The 19,426-nt window shown below is 45.1% G+C and overlaps 1 protein-coding gene and 1 non-coding gene across 4 annotated transcripts in view; one reads left to right on the forward strand and one right to left on the reverse strand.

Moving 5' to 3' along the window:
• The window catches only part of Oscp1 (organic solute carrier partner 1), a 35,298-nt gene that overhangs the window by 7,278 nt on the left and 8,594 nt on the right, over positions 1–19,426 (reverse strand). For all 3 annotated transcript variants that reach the window (XM_003471275.5, XM_013154192.3, XM_063236090.1), the window contains 3 exons: positions 17,685–17,839; positions 9,443–9,610; positions 8,864–8,944 (listed from right to left, as the gene is read on the reverse strand). In XM_003471275.5, coding sequence (XP_003471323.1) covers positions 8,864–8,944; positions 9,443–9,610; positions 17,685–17,839 — 404 coding nt within the window. The remainder of the gene's footprint in view (positions 1–8,863; positions 8,945–9,442; positions 9,611–17,684; positions 17,840–19,426) is intronic.
• Positions 1,398–1,504, forward strand: LOC111757237 (U6 spliceosomal RNA). Its single transcript, XR_002791613.1, has one exon. It is a non-coding gene; the product is annotated as a U6 spliceosomal RNA (small nuclear RNA).

A 19,426-nucleotide genomic window follows, 5' to 3' on the forward strand; every position in this document is an offset into this window, starting at 1 on the left:
TCCGTGGACAGTAGACTTTTCTTTTTGAGACAGGGTCTCACTGTGCAGTTCAGGTTGGCCTTGAATTTACTATGTAGCCCAGGTTGGCCTTGAATTCCTAGCAATCCTCCTGCCTCAGCCTCTCAAGTGCTGGGATTATAGGCAAGTATCACCACACCTGGCTGGGCACAGATATTCTGAGGATGAAAATTGTATAATGATTTGGGAATGTTGCCTAGTGAGTTTAAATCACTAAGGGAGAAGAACTCGTCATAAGTAGCATGAAGAACTGTAGTGATTTTGCAAATAGGACTACTTTTGAGTTCAATAGTAAGCCTTCCAAGTGGGTCATAGTACTCATATTTTTTGATATTGGGGATCAAACATGGGGCACTCCAGCACTGAGGTATCTCTTCAGCCCCTTTTTGAGGGTCCTTAAGGCCCTTTTGAGACAGGATCTTACTAGGTTGTTAAATTTCCCAGGCTGGGCTGGAACTTGGGATTCTCCTACCTCAGCCTCCCAGTGCTGGGATTACAGGTGGTATGTGCCACCCTGCACAGATACCTCCATTTTACTCTTTTTTTTTTTAAATAGGTACTGGGGATCGAACTTACGACCGTGTGCTTGCAAGGCAGGTGTTTATGCCACTGAGCTAAATCCCCAGCCCTCCCCTTTTGATACCTCCATTTTAAAGCTGAGGAAGATGAAATTCAGAGTGAAGTTTCTTGCCCAAAGTAAGAAGGCAGGCCTGAGGTTCAAGGGCAAGGCTGAGCCAGGTATGGTGGTGTACACCAGAAGTCCCAGCTCTCCAGGAGCTGAGGCTGGGGGATCCAAATTTAGAGGCCAGACTGGGCAACTTAGTGAGACCCTGTCTCAAACGAAAAAAGAAAAGGGCTGGGATGTAGCTCAGTGGTACACGCCCATGTTTGATCCCCAGTACCACAAGACAACAAACCAAGCAACCACCAAAGAGACTCCAACTTCCATACCCAATCTCATTTCCCGGTTCTCTTTCCACGCGGCCTTGTGCTGTAGGAACCTCACTGCCATCTTATAAATGGGCAGTCAGCCAGTCAGGGTTAAGAGTGCCAGCTCGTAATGACAGAGCTGGGGATTCAGTTTCTCTGCTTCTGCTTCTGAATCCTGAGCTCTTACCACATGGTAGCCTACTGAGAACTGTGGGCTGAAGCAGGAGGCCCCTGTTAGCAGTGTAGTTTGAAGGTCTTTCCTGAAAGCATGTTATGCCCCTCTCTCACTCTTTTCCTTTCTTCTTTTGTTTCTTTCTTTCTTTTTTTGAGGCAGGGTCTCATTAAGTTGCTCAGGCTGGTCTTAAAATTTTGATCCTCCTGCCTCAGCCTCCTGAGTAGTTTACCCAACAGGCATGCACCACCACATCTAGTTTCATATTATGTTTATTGTGCTTGCTTTGGCAGCACATATGCTAAAATTGGAACGGTACAGAGATGATTAGCATGGCCCCTGCGCAGGGATGGCATGCAAATTCGCGAAGCGTTCCATATTATGTTTATTTCTACTTCCTGGCTTGTGTGTTCTGTATCGAGGGGCTGGCCATTCACAGTTTAAATCCAAGTAGAGATCGTAGCAGTTAACCAGGTTTACTGGGTCTTAGCTTTCCCATGTACAAAATGAGAGAGAAACTTGAAGGTCCCTTCAATGCTGTAATTCTACTAGTTTGTATCAGTAATATCACCAAGAATAAGCATCTGTTGTGTATGAGGCAGTGAAAATACAAAATGATAAGATTTGTAAGCTGGCAATTTGGCAGACTGCTTTTAGACTGTTTAGGTTCCAATATCAGCTGGGCTCCTTGTTGGCTCAAGGCTTATTTTTCTTTCCGGAGGTTGAATTTAGGGCTTTAGGTATGATAAAAATGCATTCTACTGATGCAAATTAAAACAACACGGAGTCTATTTCACCTGGGAAAGAATGGCTAGTATCAAGAAATCAACCAATAACAAAAATTGGAGGGGCTGTGGGGAAAAAAGAACCCTTCTCCATTGTTGGTAGGAATATAGACTGGTGAAACCACTGTGTGGAAATCAGTGTGGAGATTCCTCAAAACACTAGGACTACAGGTCCCATTCGACCCAGCTATTTCCTTCTGGATATCTTCCCAAAAGAAATTAAAAACATCATACCACAGTGATATATGTGCATTCATATTCATAGCAGCACAATTTTTAATAGCCAGATCTTGGAAACAATCAAAGTGTCCACTGACTAAGGAATGAATAAAAAAGATGTGGTACTTTTATACAATGGGGTATTACTCAGCCATAAAGAATGATAAACTAGGGGCTGGGGATTTAGCTCAGCAGCATAAGTGCCTGCCTTGCAAGCAGGCAGTCGTGAGTTCGATCCCTGGTACCGATAAAAATGAAAAAGACAAAAAAAAAAGAATGATAAACTGGAGACTTTTATATGTAAATGGATGTAACTTGAAACCATACTCATAAATGAGATAAATAAAGACACACATGTAAACATTGTATAGTTATACTACTGATTTTTCTGAGTTCATTGAAGAGAAAGATTTGTGCTGGTATTGTTCAGACAATTGAATGCAGATGTCTGGTGCTCTGGGTGACTAATTTGGGGATAACATGCACAATGTATGTACCATCGTTGCCCCTGATTGATGTGTTTTGAAATTTTGTTTTCTTTTTTTTCCCTCTTTGAAATAAAATGGATTTGAAAAAAAAATGCACTCTACTACTGAGCTACAACCTCAGCCATGGCTTTGGATGTTTTTTGTAAGTCACATAACCTTTCTGTGCATCAACTTTATCTTTGGTAAACTGGGGGTATGGCAGTGCCTACTTGATGAATTAGTGACAATTAAATTCGATCTCATATAAGAAGTGGAGCCTGGGATTTGAGGGTGTGTGGCTCAGGCAGAATACTTGCCTGGCCTGTGCAGGGCCTTGTGTTCAATCCCCAGCACTGGGAGGGAGGGGGTGGATAAAGCAAAGGCCAGTGCATGGTTAGGTGCTCATAAATGGCAGCCAATATTCTTACTGTAGTCTACTTGGATATGGAACAAACACATAACATGGAAAAGTCGCCATAAGGCAGGATGTGAGAAACAGCACTTGCACATCAGCTTCCTGAGGGAACGGCTGTAGGGCCTCGGGGTAGTGGGCTGACAGCGGGTTTGGAGCTGACCTAAGGGTAAAGGTGCCGGGTACGGAGACACTTCCCACACACGGAGGAGCAGACATGAGTCATATTTTGCTTGCAGTGGGGTGGGGTGGTGTACACTGGTTTGATCAGGGGATTTGGTTTGGATGACCTTTTAAGGAAGTTTAGTTTTGAGATTCTGTGATGAAGGAATGTGAGTTCAGCAAAATGGAGAAAGAACGTTTGGAAGAAAAGTGAGGCTAGCCAGGCACGGTGGCTCACACCTGTAATCCCAGCACTTGGGAGGTTGAGGCAGGAGGATCACTGTGAGTATGAGACTAGCCTGGGCTACAAAGTGAGCTCAAGGCCAGCCTGAACTGCATAGTGAGACTTTGTCTCAAAAAGACAGAAAAAAAAAAAAAAAAAAAAAAAAAGAAAAGAAAAAGAAAACTGAGACTGTGGACCCTTTGTTAGCCAATTCTAGTAAGGTTGGTGTGGTGTGGCATGTGAAATGTATATATGCAGCTAAGCGGCTGTGCGGCTGACATGAGGATTCAGCCCCACTGGGCAGCGCCCCTGGGTCTGTCTGATCCCCGAGCCCACTGCTGATAGTATTGTAGGTGTGACTCTCCTACGCTCTTTTTCTCTCCCTCTGCACTTTCTTTTCCCAGGTGATTTCATCTGCTTCAGTGCTCACCTCGGTGCTGAAGGCTTCCACATCTCTAGTTCCCACTTAGCCTCCTTCCCTGGGTACCTGGCCCACTCATCCCATCACCTTCTAGACACAGCCACCTCAAGTTCCCAGAATGCACCTCGCATTTCCCCTTCTCAGAAACAGGCTGCTCTCTGTTTCCTCCAATCTGCTGTCTCTCTGGAATTCTCAGTTTCAGTGAATGACACTACCAGGTCACAAAGTTTGCAAGTGGAGAGCCTCTGTTTTCATCTCCTGTCTTATTCAATTGCCAGGCCCTGTCAACCATACGGCGACTCCTGTACTAACCCTTTCTCTCTACTCAGCTGCTTCCAGCTGCCCCTCCAGCTGGTCTGTTAGTTGCCTAGGTAACAGTTCCAGTTACTTCTGTTTCTTATAAATAGCTGGTCACTGTGATGTATAGCTGGTCACTATGATGCATGTTGTAAAACCAGTCAAAGACAGCCAAGTAGTCTACCTATGTACCTTCTTTTTGCAATTCTGTAAAAACCTCTCTCCTTGACTTTTCAAGGTCTGATATTTTGGGAATGAACCTGATCAGTGCCTACTGATATAAATCTGCCTCCAAATCCAGGGTGATGCTTCCAGTTTTTCTGCTTACTGTTGCACTATCTCCTGCTGGAACTGATCTCCTTGCCTTCCTTTTTACCTGCTTTTAATCCACCCTGCACTCTACTGTGACTCATATTGATTATGTTTTTTTTTTTTTTTTTTTATCGGTACCAGGGATTGAACTCATGACCACGCACTTGCAAGGCAGGCGCTTATGCCGCTGAGCTAAATCCCCAGCCTGATTATGTTCTTTCACTGGCTCTCTGTTGCCTGCTAGATCATATCCAGCTGGCCACTGATCCTACTGCTTCATGGTCCCAGAGTGCTAGGTGGGACCCCAAGCATATGTGACCACACCTTGCTTAGTTTTTTAAATAGAATTTTTTTTTTTTTTTTTTTTTTTTGAGACAGGGTCTCACTACGTAGTCCAGGCTGGCATTGAACTCACGGTGATCCTCTTGCCTCAGCTTCCCAAGTGCTGTGAATATAGGCATGTGCCACCACATCTGGCTGACATAATAGTTTTCTAATTGTTGTCCTTCTCTACCTTGTCCCATATACAGTAGTCTTTACCTTCCAGAATGTAAGTCAGTTACCTTTGGTCGTAAAGAATATATTTGTTTACAGTTACAATAAACTTTCCTTGGGCCCAAAGCTAAGTCAATAGGTAGCTACCAGTTCACTCATGATGGCATCTGTTCCAATTAGTCAGTGTCTGGACAACACAGTTCTTACATTTATTTTGAATATCACCCCCATCTATGAGATATGCTCCATTTGTGCAGGCTTTTTCTTTACCCAAGGAACCCATCATGCTTTATCCCATCTAAGGGGCTTTGACCTTGTGGTCTCTCAGCTTACAAACTCTTCCTGAGATTTTTGTTGGTTATATCTTCAGAAAAGCTCCATCATTTAAACATGTGGTATCCAAAAGCATCAGCTATTAATCAAGAGTGGCTATTTAAGAAGAATTAAAAGTTCTGTTTTTCTTAGTCACACGTTCCAAGTGCTTAGTAGCCACACATGGTGAGCCATTCACACTGGACAGCAGAGATAAAGATCATTAGGGGCCGGGGATTTAGCTCAGTGGCATGGGCACCTGCCTGGCAAGCTCAAGGTCATGAGTTCGATCCCTGGTACTAAAAACAAACAAAAATAACACACGAGCTAAGATCATTTCCCGCATCCCAGTGAGCTCTGTTGGGCAGCTTTGCTTTTGCTTTGAGGCAGGGTCTCACCATGCAGTTCAGGCTGGCCTTGAACTTGCGGTGCTCTTTCTGCCTCAGCCTCCTGGGACCCACTTGCTCTTCACTGCTTTGCCTGCCACTCTCCTGTCCCTCAACGTTACCACCACAGGAGTATGACACAATTGTCTTCTCATTCTCCTTCTGCTAGGCATGGACTTGCTTTTGGCTATTCATGTATTTCAAACACAGTACCTGTCATACACTAGGAAGGAAGGAAGGATTTGCTAGGCTAACATTTCCAGGGATGAATTATTTCCAAGTAGAGCAGATAATGAAGCAGAGGTGCCTGGAATATTCTAAGAAGACTCAAAACAGGAATGATGTCTCCTGGCAGGTCAAACAGTGAGGAGTGGGGAATCTGGTGGAGGGGTGTATGGGTGGGGATCAGAGAGGGGCACCAGGAGCCTGGCTTGTGAGGAGGCCAAGGAGTCGGCGCTGGGATGGACTCTGCCTTGGCACAGCCTCGGTCCGGCCTGTGCGTGGGTCAGGGCTTTGGCCATGATGAGCATCTCTTGCACTGTTTAGTGTTATCACAGAGAGCTGAGACATCAGTCGAGCAGTTTTGTTTGTATTTGCTTTGGTTCAACAACATGCAAGGAGTCGAGCAGAGCTGTGTTTTCTTGATTTAGTTAGTTGTGCTAACAAATAGAAACTGTCAAGACTCTTGGAAACAGAAAATCTGCACAGGCAATCATGAACTGCAGCTAAGCAGAAATACCATTACCAAGGAGCCATGCAAAGCAGCCCAGAAGTTCCACATCAGTGGCAGACTATTATTGGTACATGAATCCTATTTCTCTTGATAAGCATTCCAGAGTTTCACTGCCACATGTTTAGCAATTAAAGTTTAATATATATTGGGGCTTAATACATTTTAATGATTTTGCTATAGAATTATTATTAGGCAAGTCTTTTCACTATAATTAAACTTATTTTGTCAGAATTGAAAAACCAATATGGCTATTTGTATTACTACAACCCGTAAACTGTGTCTAAATACGCATGGTTTCAATAACAGTATTATGCAGAATTTTCAATATTCTAAAATCTGATGCAAAACATTATTATACTTTCATATTTTTGTTTTAATCTGTGACGGTTACAGATATTTTTTGGGGAGGGTGTTGGGGTCTATGTAGTTCAGGCTGGCCTCAAAGTCATGGCAATTCTCTTGCCTCAGTCTCCTGAGTGCTGAGATTACAGGTGTGTGCCACCATGCCTAGCTTTAGAGATCTGAATTTATATTGATGTTGTTATTACTCCATCCATAGAAAATACAGAAAAATTAACACACCTGGCATTAGAGTTGAAATCTATTTGTGTTCCATGGTCCATGGGAGGGAAATCTGGACAGGCACAAATATGCTCTATTTCTTATCTGAATTTTATTTCACATGTAACACATGGACAGGCTTGAAGTTCAAAAGGTCCAGAAGAGTATATAAAAAGGAAAGTAAGCCTCTCTGCTGACTCCTGTCCTATGTAGGGTCACCACTCCCCAGAGGCAGCCAATGTGGCCAGTTTCTTGCATAACTTTCTAGAAGCATGCTATACCCTATGTACACGAGAAAATACATGTATGTACAGAACCTCACTTCTGATGCTTCAGTCAGTCCTCCTGAGAAACTAAATCAGGACTGAAAATAAATGTCCATTTATCAGGTGAAGAAACTGAGGCTCAAGAGAAGTAATATCCTCAAGATCATGGAGCTAGTTCTGGAATTGGGATTCAAACACAGAATGTCTAACTACAGAGCCTGGGCTTCTACTGCTATACCATAATGTGATGGTCGAAACCCAAAATGTCCACCCAAAAGCTCCATGCACTGAATGCCAGTGGCTGGGCTTTTGGGAAGCAGTGGGATTGTGGGGGCTCTGACTCCATCAAGTGGGGGATTATGCTAGTGACGAGTTCCTCAGCTGGACTGGCTTATTAGGAAGCGGAGCCTGACGGATGAAGTGGTCACGGGGAGCTGTGGTGAAGGGTAAATTCGTCCTGGGCCCCTTCCTCTCTGCCTTTCCCCCCTCCCTGCTTCCTGGCTGCCACAAGGTGAATGGCTTTGATTCACAAGCCCGTCTGCCATGCTGCTCTGCCTCATCTCAGGCCCAAAGCAATGGAACGAGTGGAACACGGACTGGAACTGGGAGATAAACCTCTCTGCCTTTAAGTCCTTATTCTCAGCGATGGAAAGCCCACTAACATGCACGTCATCTTTTCCTCCTCAGTTTGCTAAAAACTGTGGCAAGGAGCAAAGTCCTGTCCAAGAGAGACAGACTTTTAGTTCAGAGGCTCAGCAATGAGACTTGGAAGCCCAAGGGAGGGGAAGTACAGGGGATACTCTGGTTCTGAACCGAATAAGGGAAAGAATGGCAGTGTCCTCCAAAGAAGTCAGAAAGCTGGGGCAGCACTGGAACTGCCATAAGTTAAAAGATCAACACTGAAGTGAGAGCCCTTGGGTGACTGTGGAGAGCTCCAGTCGGCAGCAGAACTGTGGCCTGGGGATAGGGTGGGCAAGGGCAGGGTGGAGCTAAGACTCAGGTATCCCAGGTAAAGGAGCTGGCAGTCAAAGTGAGGAGAAAGTCATCCAGAAAAGCAGAGGGTGGGGAGAGGTAAGAGGAGGAAGGTCTGGAGACTGGGAGAGGGTGGGAAGGCAAGAAGGGATGCAGTGTGCAAGTCCTGAGAATGTTAGTGGCATGGAGTGCAGGGCAGCCTGACGCGGAACAAGGATGAGAAGGCTTGAGAAACGTTTCGGAAGTGGGATCAGGTTGGTGCCTCTAGAGCACACTTTTTCTGCAGAAGGAAGAGATGAAACTATTTCAAATGAACTTATAATGTGACTTGGAAAGAATGGTGGCATTATGGTCTTCCTCAGTCCATTAAAAAATAGCCAAGATGTACTGCATCAGCACACGTATCGACATGCAAGCTGGTGTGGTGCGGCAGGTCACTGGCTAATCCTAGAGGCTCGGCAGGAGGATCACAAGTTTGAGCAGAGCCTGGGAAACGTAGGGACTTAGCCAGACCCTGCCTCAAAATCACAAAATAAAGCCTGGGGATATAGCTCAGTATGAAGGCTCTGCATCCAATCCTCAACACTGCAAGAAACAAACAAAACAAATGTATCCTCAAGGATTCATTTGGGGTCACTAATGTGGCAAGATCTTGGTTCCTGTCTGCCCTGGCGACTTCATTCCCTGGGTCAGCAGAGAAAGAAGTTCCCACTCACTCACTCGGATGTGTAGGTCTTGAAAGAAGATGAGGAGCGTCTGCCGGATCAGCTGGAACTCACCTGCAGAGAGAGCCCCGTACACCTGTAAGTCAAAACAGAAAGACGCCTGTCACCTTCCTGGAGAGATGAATAGTGAGAACGAGTAGTGGTGGGGAGCTCTGGGACAGGGGCCTGATAAACCAGGGCCAAGGGGTGTGGGCACCCTCTCATTGCAGCTGGACAAAGTCTAGAAGGGCACAGCTGAGCAGGGGATACCATGTGTCTCTACCCTCTGCAGGCCTGGAGAGGCTTTCTCTAGGGTTCAGCAGATGTCTGCCACCCACTCCCTTCCAGAAAAGTCAGGAGAAAATGGCTCTGCTCTGTTTCACTGCTTTTCCATTTACTTAGGTGACAGCAGAGGCCACTGGGTAACAATGCTGATTGTATTAACAAAATAGAGACTGGTGGATTTGGGGGATGTTTTGGGAGGGGGGCGGCTTTGCCATTCCTCTCCTGTCCTTGCTGCCACAGAATCTGCCTGCTCTTACAGAGGAATGAAAGCAAGTATGGGGCTAGAGAGAGATAAACTGATGATGCTTACTTCTATCAGCTGCCGGAAAGTCTCGTCCACTTGGTGAAGGATGGTTGGGGAGTCTCGAATGAATCCCTTGATGGCATCTAAGTGATTGAAAGTGACCAGTAGTACATCCTTGGGTCGGGGACACAGTAAAACTTGATATTTGAAAGCCATAGTCATCAGGTCATAGAGCTGTCAACCCACACACAAACAAAGCAAAAAGGACCATAAAAGCAGATGTCAAAATCTCCAGCAGTGACTGAGTCCAGCAATTATTGAAAACTGCCCCTGGGCTGACCCTGTGGCATAGGGCGCCATATCTGTTCTCACCCAAGCAGGGCACTTCTGAGAACACAAGGGGGCAATGCATATAGTTAAGCCAAGACAGCAGGAGGAGCCTGGGACACGCCTGAGGCAAACCAGGGTCTCTGGTCAGCTTACGTGTAGTGCAGATGGGACACCCAGGAAACAGGGCCAGCATTCGTGGGGCCTGGGCACTGACTGGAGGGAAGAAAACCTGAACCTTTGCTGCTGATCTTTTATAGGACTCTGGCAAAGACTCCCTTCCTCCCTCCCTCCATTCCTCTGCTGGGGATCAAACAGAGCCCTGCCCATGCCATGCACGTGCTGCCACACTGAGTCCATGCCCAGCCCTGGCCAAGTTTCTGAACTCCTCTGAGCCTGAGTTTTCTCCAACATGGCAGGACTGCTGGGAGGAGTGAGTGAGACAGTCATGTATCCAAGTAGCATACACAAAGTCCTACTATTGTACTTTTTTTGGAGCTAGGGTCTCACTGTGTAGTTCACGCTGGGTTTGAACTCATTTTGGAGCCCAGGTTGGTCTTGCACTTGCAGAGATACTCCTGCCTCAGCCTCCCAAGTGCTAGGATCACAGGCCTGCTCCAACAGGCCTGCCTAGAAAGTTTTCCTACTGTAGAAGAACATTTTTAGTGATGGGCAACATTACTAAGACAGCAATAAGCACCAGAGGTGGTAGGAAACATCTATGAAGGACCAGAGGGGAGAGACTGGTAATGACCAAGGTGGTCAAAAAAAATGCTTTGTGTGGGATGGGGATGTGATGTAGTGGTAGAGTTATTGCCTCACATGCACAAAACTCTGAGTTCAATCCCCACTGGCCTCAGCCCTCAGTCTGTGGGGTCAACAGAAGTGCCAGAGAAATGGCTTTGTGGAAGCTGGGTGTGGTGGCACACATCTGTCATTCCAATACTCAAAAGGCTGAGGCAGGAGGATCATCATGAGTTTGAGGCCTTATCCTGGGCTCCACAGTGAATTAAATATAGCCTGAGCTACATAGTGAGACCCTGTCTCAATGAACAAACAATAACAACAATAAAAAGAATAGGCTTTGTGGCAGAAGCAGGCCTGACATAGATCTCAAAGCACTTGCTAGGTCCAGGCTGGCTGAGGGAAGGGGACGGGAACTCTAGTTGAAGGACATAACCTGTGTGAGGCCCTGGTAAGGGGTGGGTTGGAGAAAGAGGCAAAGAGCCTGAGAACAGTTCATGTTGGGGCTGCTGAGAAATAAGGTTCAGGGCTGTGGCCCCTCCAGGGGGAGATCTGTGCCATGTTGGAACTTAGGACCCTGGGAAACCAAGCAACCAGCCTGCCTCCCTGCTAAGCAATAGTGAGCGTACTGGTGCATGGGCTGAGAGTGAATCATCCCACTTCCCCTACCCCCTTTCTCCTGCCCCCCGTTAGCAAATGGGAACCAGAGATCTGAGCATCTCTTGGGAGGTTGACCATAGCAAAGAAGGGGATTTCTTTCTACCATCTCTTTGAAGGCAAATATTTTTATTACTGTTTTACTTTATTCTGATTAATGATACTGTTCTATTCAATATTCTATTCTGATAAATTCTATAATGTTCTGTATTTCATTTTATTTCGATGTATGTGATTGAAAGAACAACTATTGTGAAGATAACGAGATATACTGTGATACCTATTACTGTTATCCCAGTAACCTGCTGTGAAGTTCTGTACCAATTTCACTACACGGTGTCAATTGGCTTTATTCTGTCTTGTTCTGTTGTACTTTACTACCTTCAAAATAAAAATTAAAAAAAAAAAAAGAAATAAGGTTCAGGATACACGGCAAGACAAAGATAGTAAAGGTTCTGGAAAGAGGGCGAATAATTTACACTAAATGTGGTAAGACTTAGGGGAACACTGAGGCTTCCTGAGCGGATGTGACAAAAGTGGTATTTATGTGAGGTTAGTCCATGATGAAACGTGAGGGAAGCGGGGCGACACAGCTTAGCCAGCCCTCAGTCTGTGGGGTCAACAGAAGTGCCAGAGAACGGGGAGTTAAAAAGTGGACCGGTCTTGGAGACTACGGAATTAAGAGAACATACCTGGCGAGGACAGAGCAGGAAGTCAGCTCAGCCTTCATAACGCTGTGGTCAGCAGAAACACCAAAAGCCAGAGCCAGGAAAAACAAGGCAGTAAAATCACATTCAAAAGCGAGACAGCACCATGGTCTGCCCTGTTCTAAAAATAATACCAGGAACTCTCCCAGATGGTAAAGGGGCAAACCCCAGATGGCAAGGAAAAAACGCACGCGTGAAATGTTCACTAAAGGGACCTCTTAGTACGTTTGGGGACTTAGGATGGAACTGAGACGTGGGTCACATGAAGAGGCATGACAAAGAGCACAGGAACTAAGAAGATGCTACCTCTACATGCAGTGACGTCGAGACTGGGTCCCTGTATCCCGTGCATACTGTAAAATCTGTGCACCTCTGTCCTTTGTTTGAGCCGTCCTGGCATCTCTGTGCCCTAAGTGCTGCCTTCCTTTTGCCCAAGAATGAGAACAGCCTCATTCCTGTGCCATACGCCTCTGCCTAATTCTTCTGATAGCAAGCAGAAGAGCCCTTGGTGTGGGCCACAGAGAACATTAGAGGGATTAGCTGTAGCTGATTCCTAGGTATGAATAAACAAGTATCTACTGATTACATAAATCAGTGGTGGCGAACCTATAGCACACATTCTGCAGTTGGCATGCAACCAAGTCACCCAGCAGCCAAGCATCAGGTGACAGTTGTTTTTACCAAACTAAACCTCATATTCAGGTTTAATTGCAGTGTTGGCACTCTGTGAAAATAAGTGGGTTTTGGGCTGCAGTTTAGGCACTTGGTCTCTAAAAGGTTTGCCATCACTGATATAAATCAAAGAAATGCTGTTATGGTATTCATATTTTTTTGTTGTTGGAGACAGGGTCTGCTACATAGTTCAGGCTGGCCTTGAACTCACTACGCAGCTCAGACTAGCGTCAAGCTTGCAGTGCTTCTCTTGCCTCAGCCTCCTGAGTGCTGGGATGATAGCATAGTGCCACCAAACCGCCCTGGGGTATCCATTTTAAGACCTAGGAAAGGGAGGGAAAGGAAGATCGTGTGCTATCTGGAAGGAAAGCTGTCACTAGGTGGTGACTCTCTGGCGAGGCCAGGGGGACACTAATGAGGATGGTGCAAAAGGACTACAGCATTTCCGGCTGGTGCCTGGGAGGAGGAGGATGCTACTGAGGGAGGAGAGGAGTCTAGGTGAATGGGGGGGCAGGAGAGAAGATAAGCAGTATTAGGGCTCACATGCAGATGTCCCCCAAAGTCTCACATGCTCCGAGGTTGGGTTTTCAAATGGGGGCTGGGGGGCTGGAGATTTAGCTCAGCGGCATAAGTGCCTGCCTTGCAAGCAGGCAGTCGTGAGTTTGATCCCTGGTACTGACAAAAAGGAAAAAGACAAACAAACAAACAAACAAACAAAAACAAATGGGGACTGGATTACATCAGCGGATTAGTCCACAGAAGAATTTACAGCTAAATTACATGTTGGATGTTGGAATGGGCAGCCTGGTCAGAGGAGGTGGTCATGGGGGCGTTGGCTGGAAGGGTCTCTCTGCTTCCCTCCTCTCTTGCATCTCTCTGCTGCCTTGCCAGGAACAATTCTCTGCCTTGGAGCCAGCCGACTACAAACCCAAAGCTTTACACATCATGAGCTGAAGGAAACCTCTTCTCTTTTAATTTGCAGGTGCTGGGTGCTGTCTCAGTGATGAGAAGGGAACTAAAGCAAGCAGTCTGGTATGGAGGTGTCTGGGGCAGAAGTGAAAATATAAACCATGACTGAAGTGCACCTACGAGGTAGACAGTTCAGAGATACTCAGTAAACTTACAACTAGTAACTGGTAAAAGTAAGACTAGAACTCAGGGTCTTTTTATTCTAAATTGTGCATCCTTTTTCTATGGAAAGGCAGAGAGAGAAGCCATGTGTGGTGGCACATACCTGCAACCCTAGCTCTTGGGAGGCTAAGGCAGGAGTTCAAGGCCAGGTTGGGCTATACAGTGAGACCCTGTCTCAAAAAATGAAACAAAACAAAATAAAAACAACCCCAAAAATCCAGGACCAGGAAAGGCGGAGTGAGAAGAGTGACCGGAGAAGATAATAAGCATTTACTGAACTAAGTGCCAGGCTGAGGTATGTTCCCCAATCCTCCCAACAACTGACGAGGTAGCTGTTACTATGCTCAGAAGTGCATCTTCTGGTTTTATTTAAACATGAAGAAAATGTGCACAAGGAGCCATCTATTTATTTTCTTTGCTGCACAGCCGGGCACAGGAAGTGGTGCCGCTAATGGCTACCGGGCTGCCCGTCCCACAGTGGCCTTGCATTTCCCGGGGTAAACCCTGAGCTGTCTCAGCACCGGCAGGGCTCTTGGACATCAGCAGTGTGTCTGGCTCCATGGGCACTGTGGCTGGGTGCTTCTGGCACTGTTTTCTTGTTGACATAACCAATGTTCATCATCAGACATGTCCAAGGTGGGACCTGTCTGGCTTGCCAGGGCCACTGAATGAAGAGAAATTATCTTGGGCACACAAACTATATAAATTATGTAAGATAGTTAAATTACAACAAGTAACATTCCCCGCCCCCCTTTGGTGGTCCTGAGGCCTCTGCACTGAGCTACATCCCCAGCCCCTTTTTTCATTATTCTATTTTGAGATATGGTCTTGCTAAGTCACTAAATTTCTAAGGACAGGCTTGAACTTGCCACCTTCCTGTCTCAGCCCCCTAGACTGCTGGGAGTAAAGATGTGTACCACTGTGCTCAGTGAGTCTTCCCTTAAAAAAAAAGTTTTTCCTTTCTAACACAGGCATGTCCAACTATGGACTGAAGACTGGACATCAATTTTGGGCTGAAGTGTAGCTCAGTGGTAAAGCTTTTGCCTAGTATGTACAAGGCTTTGGGTTCAATCACCTTACAAGGCTTTGGGTTCAATCACCTGCACTAATAAAAAAGAAAGAAAAAAAAGAAGAAAAAGAAAAAGAAGAAAAAGGTCTGGATCTTTGATCTTCTCTACATCCGGTTGTCAATGCCTCTGAGTTAGGTATAATTTTGACCCACTGAGCTGACTGAATTTTTTCTGGGGTGTGTGTATGTGTGTGTGTGTGTGAATTTCTTGTTCTATTTATTTGCTTAGTCTTTTTGACTAAGAGCCTCAGTATGCAGTTCAGGCTGGCTTTGAGCTCACTTTGTAGACCAGGTTGTCTTGAACTTGAAGCGATCTTCCTGCCTCGGCTGGCGAGTACTGGGATTACAGGTGTGTGCCACCACGCCTGGCTTCTTGTTCCTTTAAAAATTTTTTTCTTAGTAGTACTGGCAATGGAACCCAGGGGTATTCTACTACTAAGCTAAATCCTCAGCTTGCCTGCTTGCTGGCTTTCTGTCTTTCTTTCTCTTTCTCTACACAGGGTTTTGCTATGTAGTTCAGGCTGGCCTCAAACTCAAAGGGATTCTTCTACCTCAGGCTCCTGAGTGCTGGGATTACAGCCATGTGCCCTTTTGATCTGAGATGGGATCAGGGCATGACTTTCTAGTACCCAGTCTGTTTTCAGCAGCTACACTATTTTTAGCAAAAACTGCAGCCCCTTGTACAAGTGCTGTCATTGGCGATGGGCTGTCCAGGCTGGCCTGGAACTTGTTTTAAGATTTTTTTTCTCTTTTTTTTTTTTTGTCTTTTTCCTTTTTATCGGTACCAGTGATCGAACTCACGACTGCCTGCTTGCAAGGCAGACGCTTATGCCGCTGAGCTAAATTCCCAGCCCTGGCCTGGAACTTGTGATTCTCTGGTCTAAGCTTCCTGAGTAGAAGGGACTATCACGACGTGCTTGCAAAGCAGGCACTTATGCCACTGAGCTAAACCCTCAGCCCTCTTGGTTCTCTTTTTGACAATCTGGGGCTTCAAAAATGGTGTGAAGCAGCCAGGAGGCCTGGCTGAAGATGGCTGCCACCTCGTGGACAGGTAGAGGAAGAGGAAGAAGCTACCCCAGGGTTACAGTGAGAAAACGGAGGCTCTGGGGAAGGAAAGTAACTTTCCAGAGCAAAGTGGCAGGAGGTAAGAGGGAATAGTTAAAGATAGTTTGTCTCTCTGAGGCTTCTAGAAACCAGTAATGAACAAGTGTCATCCACTATCTAAGGTGGGTCCTGATGATTTAAAAAAAAATTACATAGTGGAGAAAACTGAAAATAAATGTTAAATTAACTAAATTAAACTACATACTTGACTAAGATGTCTTTAGTTTCCCCTAATATCTTATTTCTGTTCTAGCAGCCTATCCAGGAAACACATTATATTTATTCACATCTTCCTGGGCTGCTGTTGGCTGTGACAATTTTTCTGACGTTCTTGTTTTTGGTGACTTGGACAATTTTGAGTACCGGTCAGGTATTCTGTAGTATTCTGTACCATAGCACTTTTTTTTTGGTCTTTTTTTGAGACAGGGTTTCCGAACTGTGCAGCTCAGGCTGGCCTCGAACTTGCAGTGAATCTCCTGCCTGAGCCTCCGAAGAGTTGGGTTTACAGGTGTGAGTCACCACGCCTGGCATGAAGATGACATTGTAAAAAAATTATAATTTTCACTAGTATGTTTGTAGAACATAGTGATGACATTCATTGGCCAATGACATCTGATGTTTTTCTCACGGTTAGATGGATTGTGGGTTTTGGTGGGGAGGATGACCACACAGGTGAAGTGCCATTGTCATCACATCATGCCATTGTTGCTGTGACCCTTGACCACCTGGTTGTCAGGTTTCCCTGCTATAAAGCTAACAGTTTTCTTCCCTCTTCCGGTACCATACTTTTTCAAAGGTTCTAAGGCACCCCCATACTTAATAAGTAGGATTTATCTGCTCCTCTCTCTGAAAAGAAAATGTCCATAAATTATTTGGAAATTCTTTTGGGCGGATTTGTCTATCCTTGATGCTATGATTTAAATATGAAGTATCAAAAAATACGAGGTATCTCTCAACAACTCAAATATGAGGGCCTGATCCCTACTGTATGTGTTTAGAGGTGGGAGCCCTGAGAGGCCACTGGACTGTGTGGGTATTGACTTCATCGGTAGTTTAACCCACTAAGGAGCTCAAAGCTGAGCGGCTAGCTGGAGGAAGTAGGTTCTCCATGTGGCAGGCTTTTGAAGGGATACCCTTGGCCACTCTCTGTTTTTTCCCCCTCTCCCTCAGCTTTCTGGTTGCCATGAAGCTTTCCTCTGTCTTGCTCGTCTGTGATGATATTTTTGCCTCACCTAAAGCAGTGGAGCAAGTCGAACATGGACTGAGGCCACTAAAAAAAATCTTTTATCCTTTAAGCTTTTTATGTTGGGTATTTGTCACCGTGGTAAAGCCTATACACTTGCCATTTGTTTATACAGAATTACTATTTTTTTTTCCTTGAGACAGAATCTCACTATATAGTTCAGGCTTGCCTTGAGCTCGTGGCAATCCTCCTGCTTAGTCTCCCATGTGCTGGGGTAACAGGCATGTACCACCACATCTGGCTTGGAATCAGAATTTTAGCAATCAGAGAGCCTCAGTGATTTGCTTCCCAAAGAAGCAGACATGTTCACATCATAAACAGTGAATGCTTTTTCACTTGCATTTTAAAAACGCTTGGTTTCCTCATCACAGAGATGAGATTTGTTATGAATGAGACAGAATTAAAGTTTTGAGGTTTGAGTATTTTGGGGTAGGCAGGTGTTCTCTTTGGGTAGGTGGAATGACATAAACAACAGAGGTAATGGTGTGGGTGGGTGACTTCTGAGGTCCTCCCAACTCCACAACCGCTGCTGAAATTTCCAAGTAGTTATTTCCTGCAAGGCACCACTGTGTGACGTCTCATGACCCCGGTCCGCGATCATTCATGAAAAGTACAAGAGATGCAGGAAGGTGGACAGGGCGGCTGTCTGCTCACCTTGTCCATGCTGGCCTGGTTCAGTCTCATAATGGAAGTATGAGCCAGGCGGTCATAGATGGTCCTCAGGGCCTTCTTAGAGTACAGCTCTTGGGGTTTGAACAGTTCCTCCATGAACTTTCTATTGAACATGGTTGAAATGATGTCATTCAGAACTGTGGAGACAAAAGAGAACACAGCTGAACAAGGAAGGTATGCATGGAGCGTTATGCAGAAATGCTTTCAGGGTACAAACAGGAGGAAGAGCAGGGCAGAGCCAAGTTGGGTGCTGTGTGCTTAGTGAGATCGGCTTCCTGGGGAGAAGTCACCCAGGCGTTTTAGTAGGAAACAGCCCTTCAGGATGGTTTGTGATGGCATTTTCCAGCTAACATGTATGGTGAACAATGTGCAAATGGGTTTGCTTCAGAGGTGACAAGTCACTTTCACATGTTATCTCACTTGATAAGAGGGAAATATTTCTTTTTCCTTAAAAGAGATTCCTATAAGTATTTTAATTTAAGCCTATTAAAATGAGAAAGGGCATAGCTGGGTGTTGCTGTGCATGCCTGTAATCCTAGCACTCAGGAGGCTGAGGCAGGAGGATTGCTGTTAGTTCAAGACAAGACTGAGCTATAAAGTGAGCTCAAGGCCAGCCTGAACTGCATAGGGAGATCCTGTCTCAAAGAGACATACACACAAAGAGAGAGAAAGAGAGAGAGAGAGAGAGAGAGAGAGAGAGAGAGAGAGAGAGAGAGAACACAATTTTTTTTTGTAAAGAAGTCTATACATCTTTTGTTTAAAATTAAATTTCATGGGTAGGGCATGTGATGCCCCAGCACTCAAGACGCTGAGGCAGTAGGATTGCTGTGAGTTTGAGGCCAGCCTGAGCTACATAGTGAAACCCTGTCTCAAAACAAAGACGTAAAATTAAATTCCATAAAACTGAGACAACCAATGCTACTTGGCTTTTTTTTGAAAACATTTTCATGAAGAGATATGGCTATCCACTGGCTAGAGATAATAACATTTTTAGCCTCTACAGACATGTATTTTTTTTTTTTTTTGTCTTTTTTATCGGTACCGGGGATCGAACTCATGACCACATACTTGCAAGGCAGGTGCTTATGCCACTGAGCTAAATCCCCAGCCCCCAGACATATATTTTGTATAGTGTCATTTTAGGGTGCCTTCGTTTCTACATTTGGTCTGTAATACTGATTTTACACCATAATACTACTATATTTTATATTTTTTCACATGAAAATTTCCATCTGGTGAGAATTTGAGGAGTGTGCAAACCAAAGTGTCTATAATCTTAAGTCTCCATTCATTTAGATACTTAGCACTTCTGAATTAAATATCACTGGTTAAGGGCCAGGAAATGTTCTGGTATGAGAACTAGGAACAGGGATGGCTGACATAGATTATTCTTAATTAAGCCAGTTATTCTGGCCCAAAGGTGACAGTATGTTAATGTCAAGAGTGTATATTTAGAGTAATTACAATTTGAAAGAAAACTAGGTTACTTAAAATAATTACATAAAATCAACTATTAAATATGAGTGATTATTACTGAAGCATAGAAATTCCTCCTCCTTTTGCCAAACCAAAGGACATGTCAGGTGATTGGTGGCTTCAGGCTCTACCTAGCTGTGAGAAACACAGAAGGACTGGAGGCCTCAGGCTAGCTACTGAAAACATCTGGAGGTCCTTATGGGAGACGGGAAGCTCGGGGCTGGTTGAACCTAAATGCAATGGCTTCA

This window comes from Cavia porcellus, unplaced genomic scaffold (genome assembly GCF_034190915.1).
Source record: "Cavia porcellus strain 051 isolate PalLab524CR breed Dunkin Hartley unplaced genomic scaffold, mCavPor4.1 scaffold_25, whole genome shotgun sequence".
Classification (NCBI taxonomy): domain Eukaryota; kingdom Metazoa; phylum Chordata; class Mammalia; order Rodentia; family Caviidae; genus Cavia; species Cavia porcellus.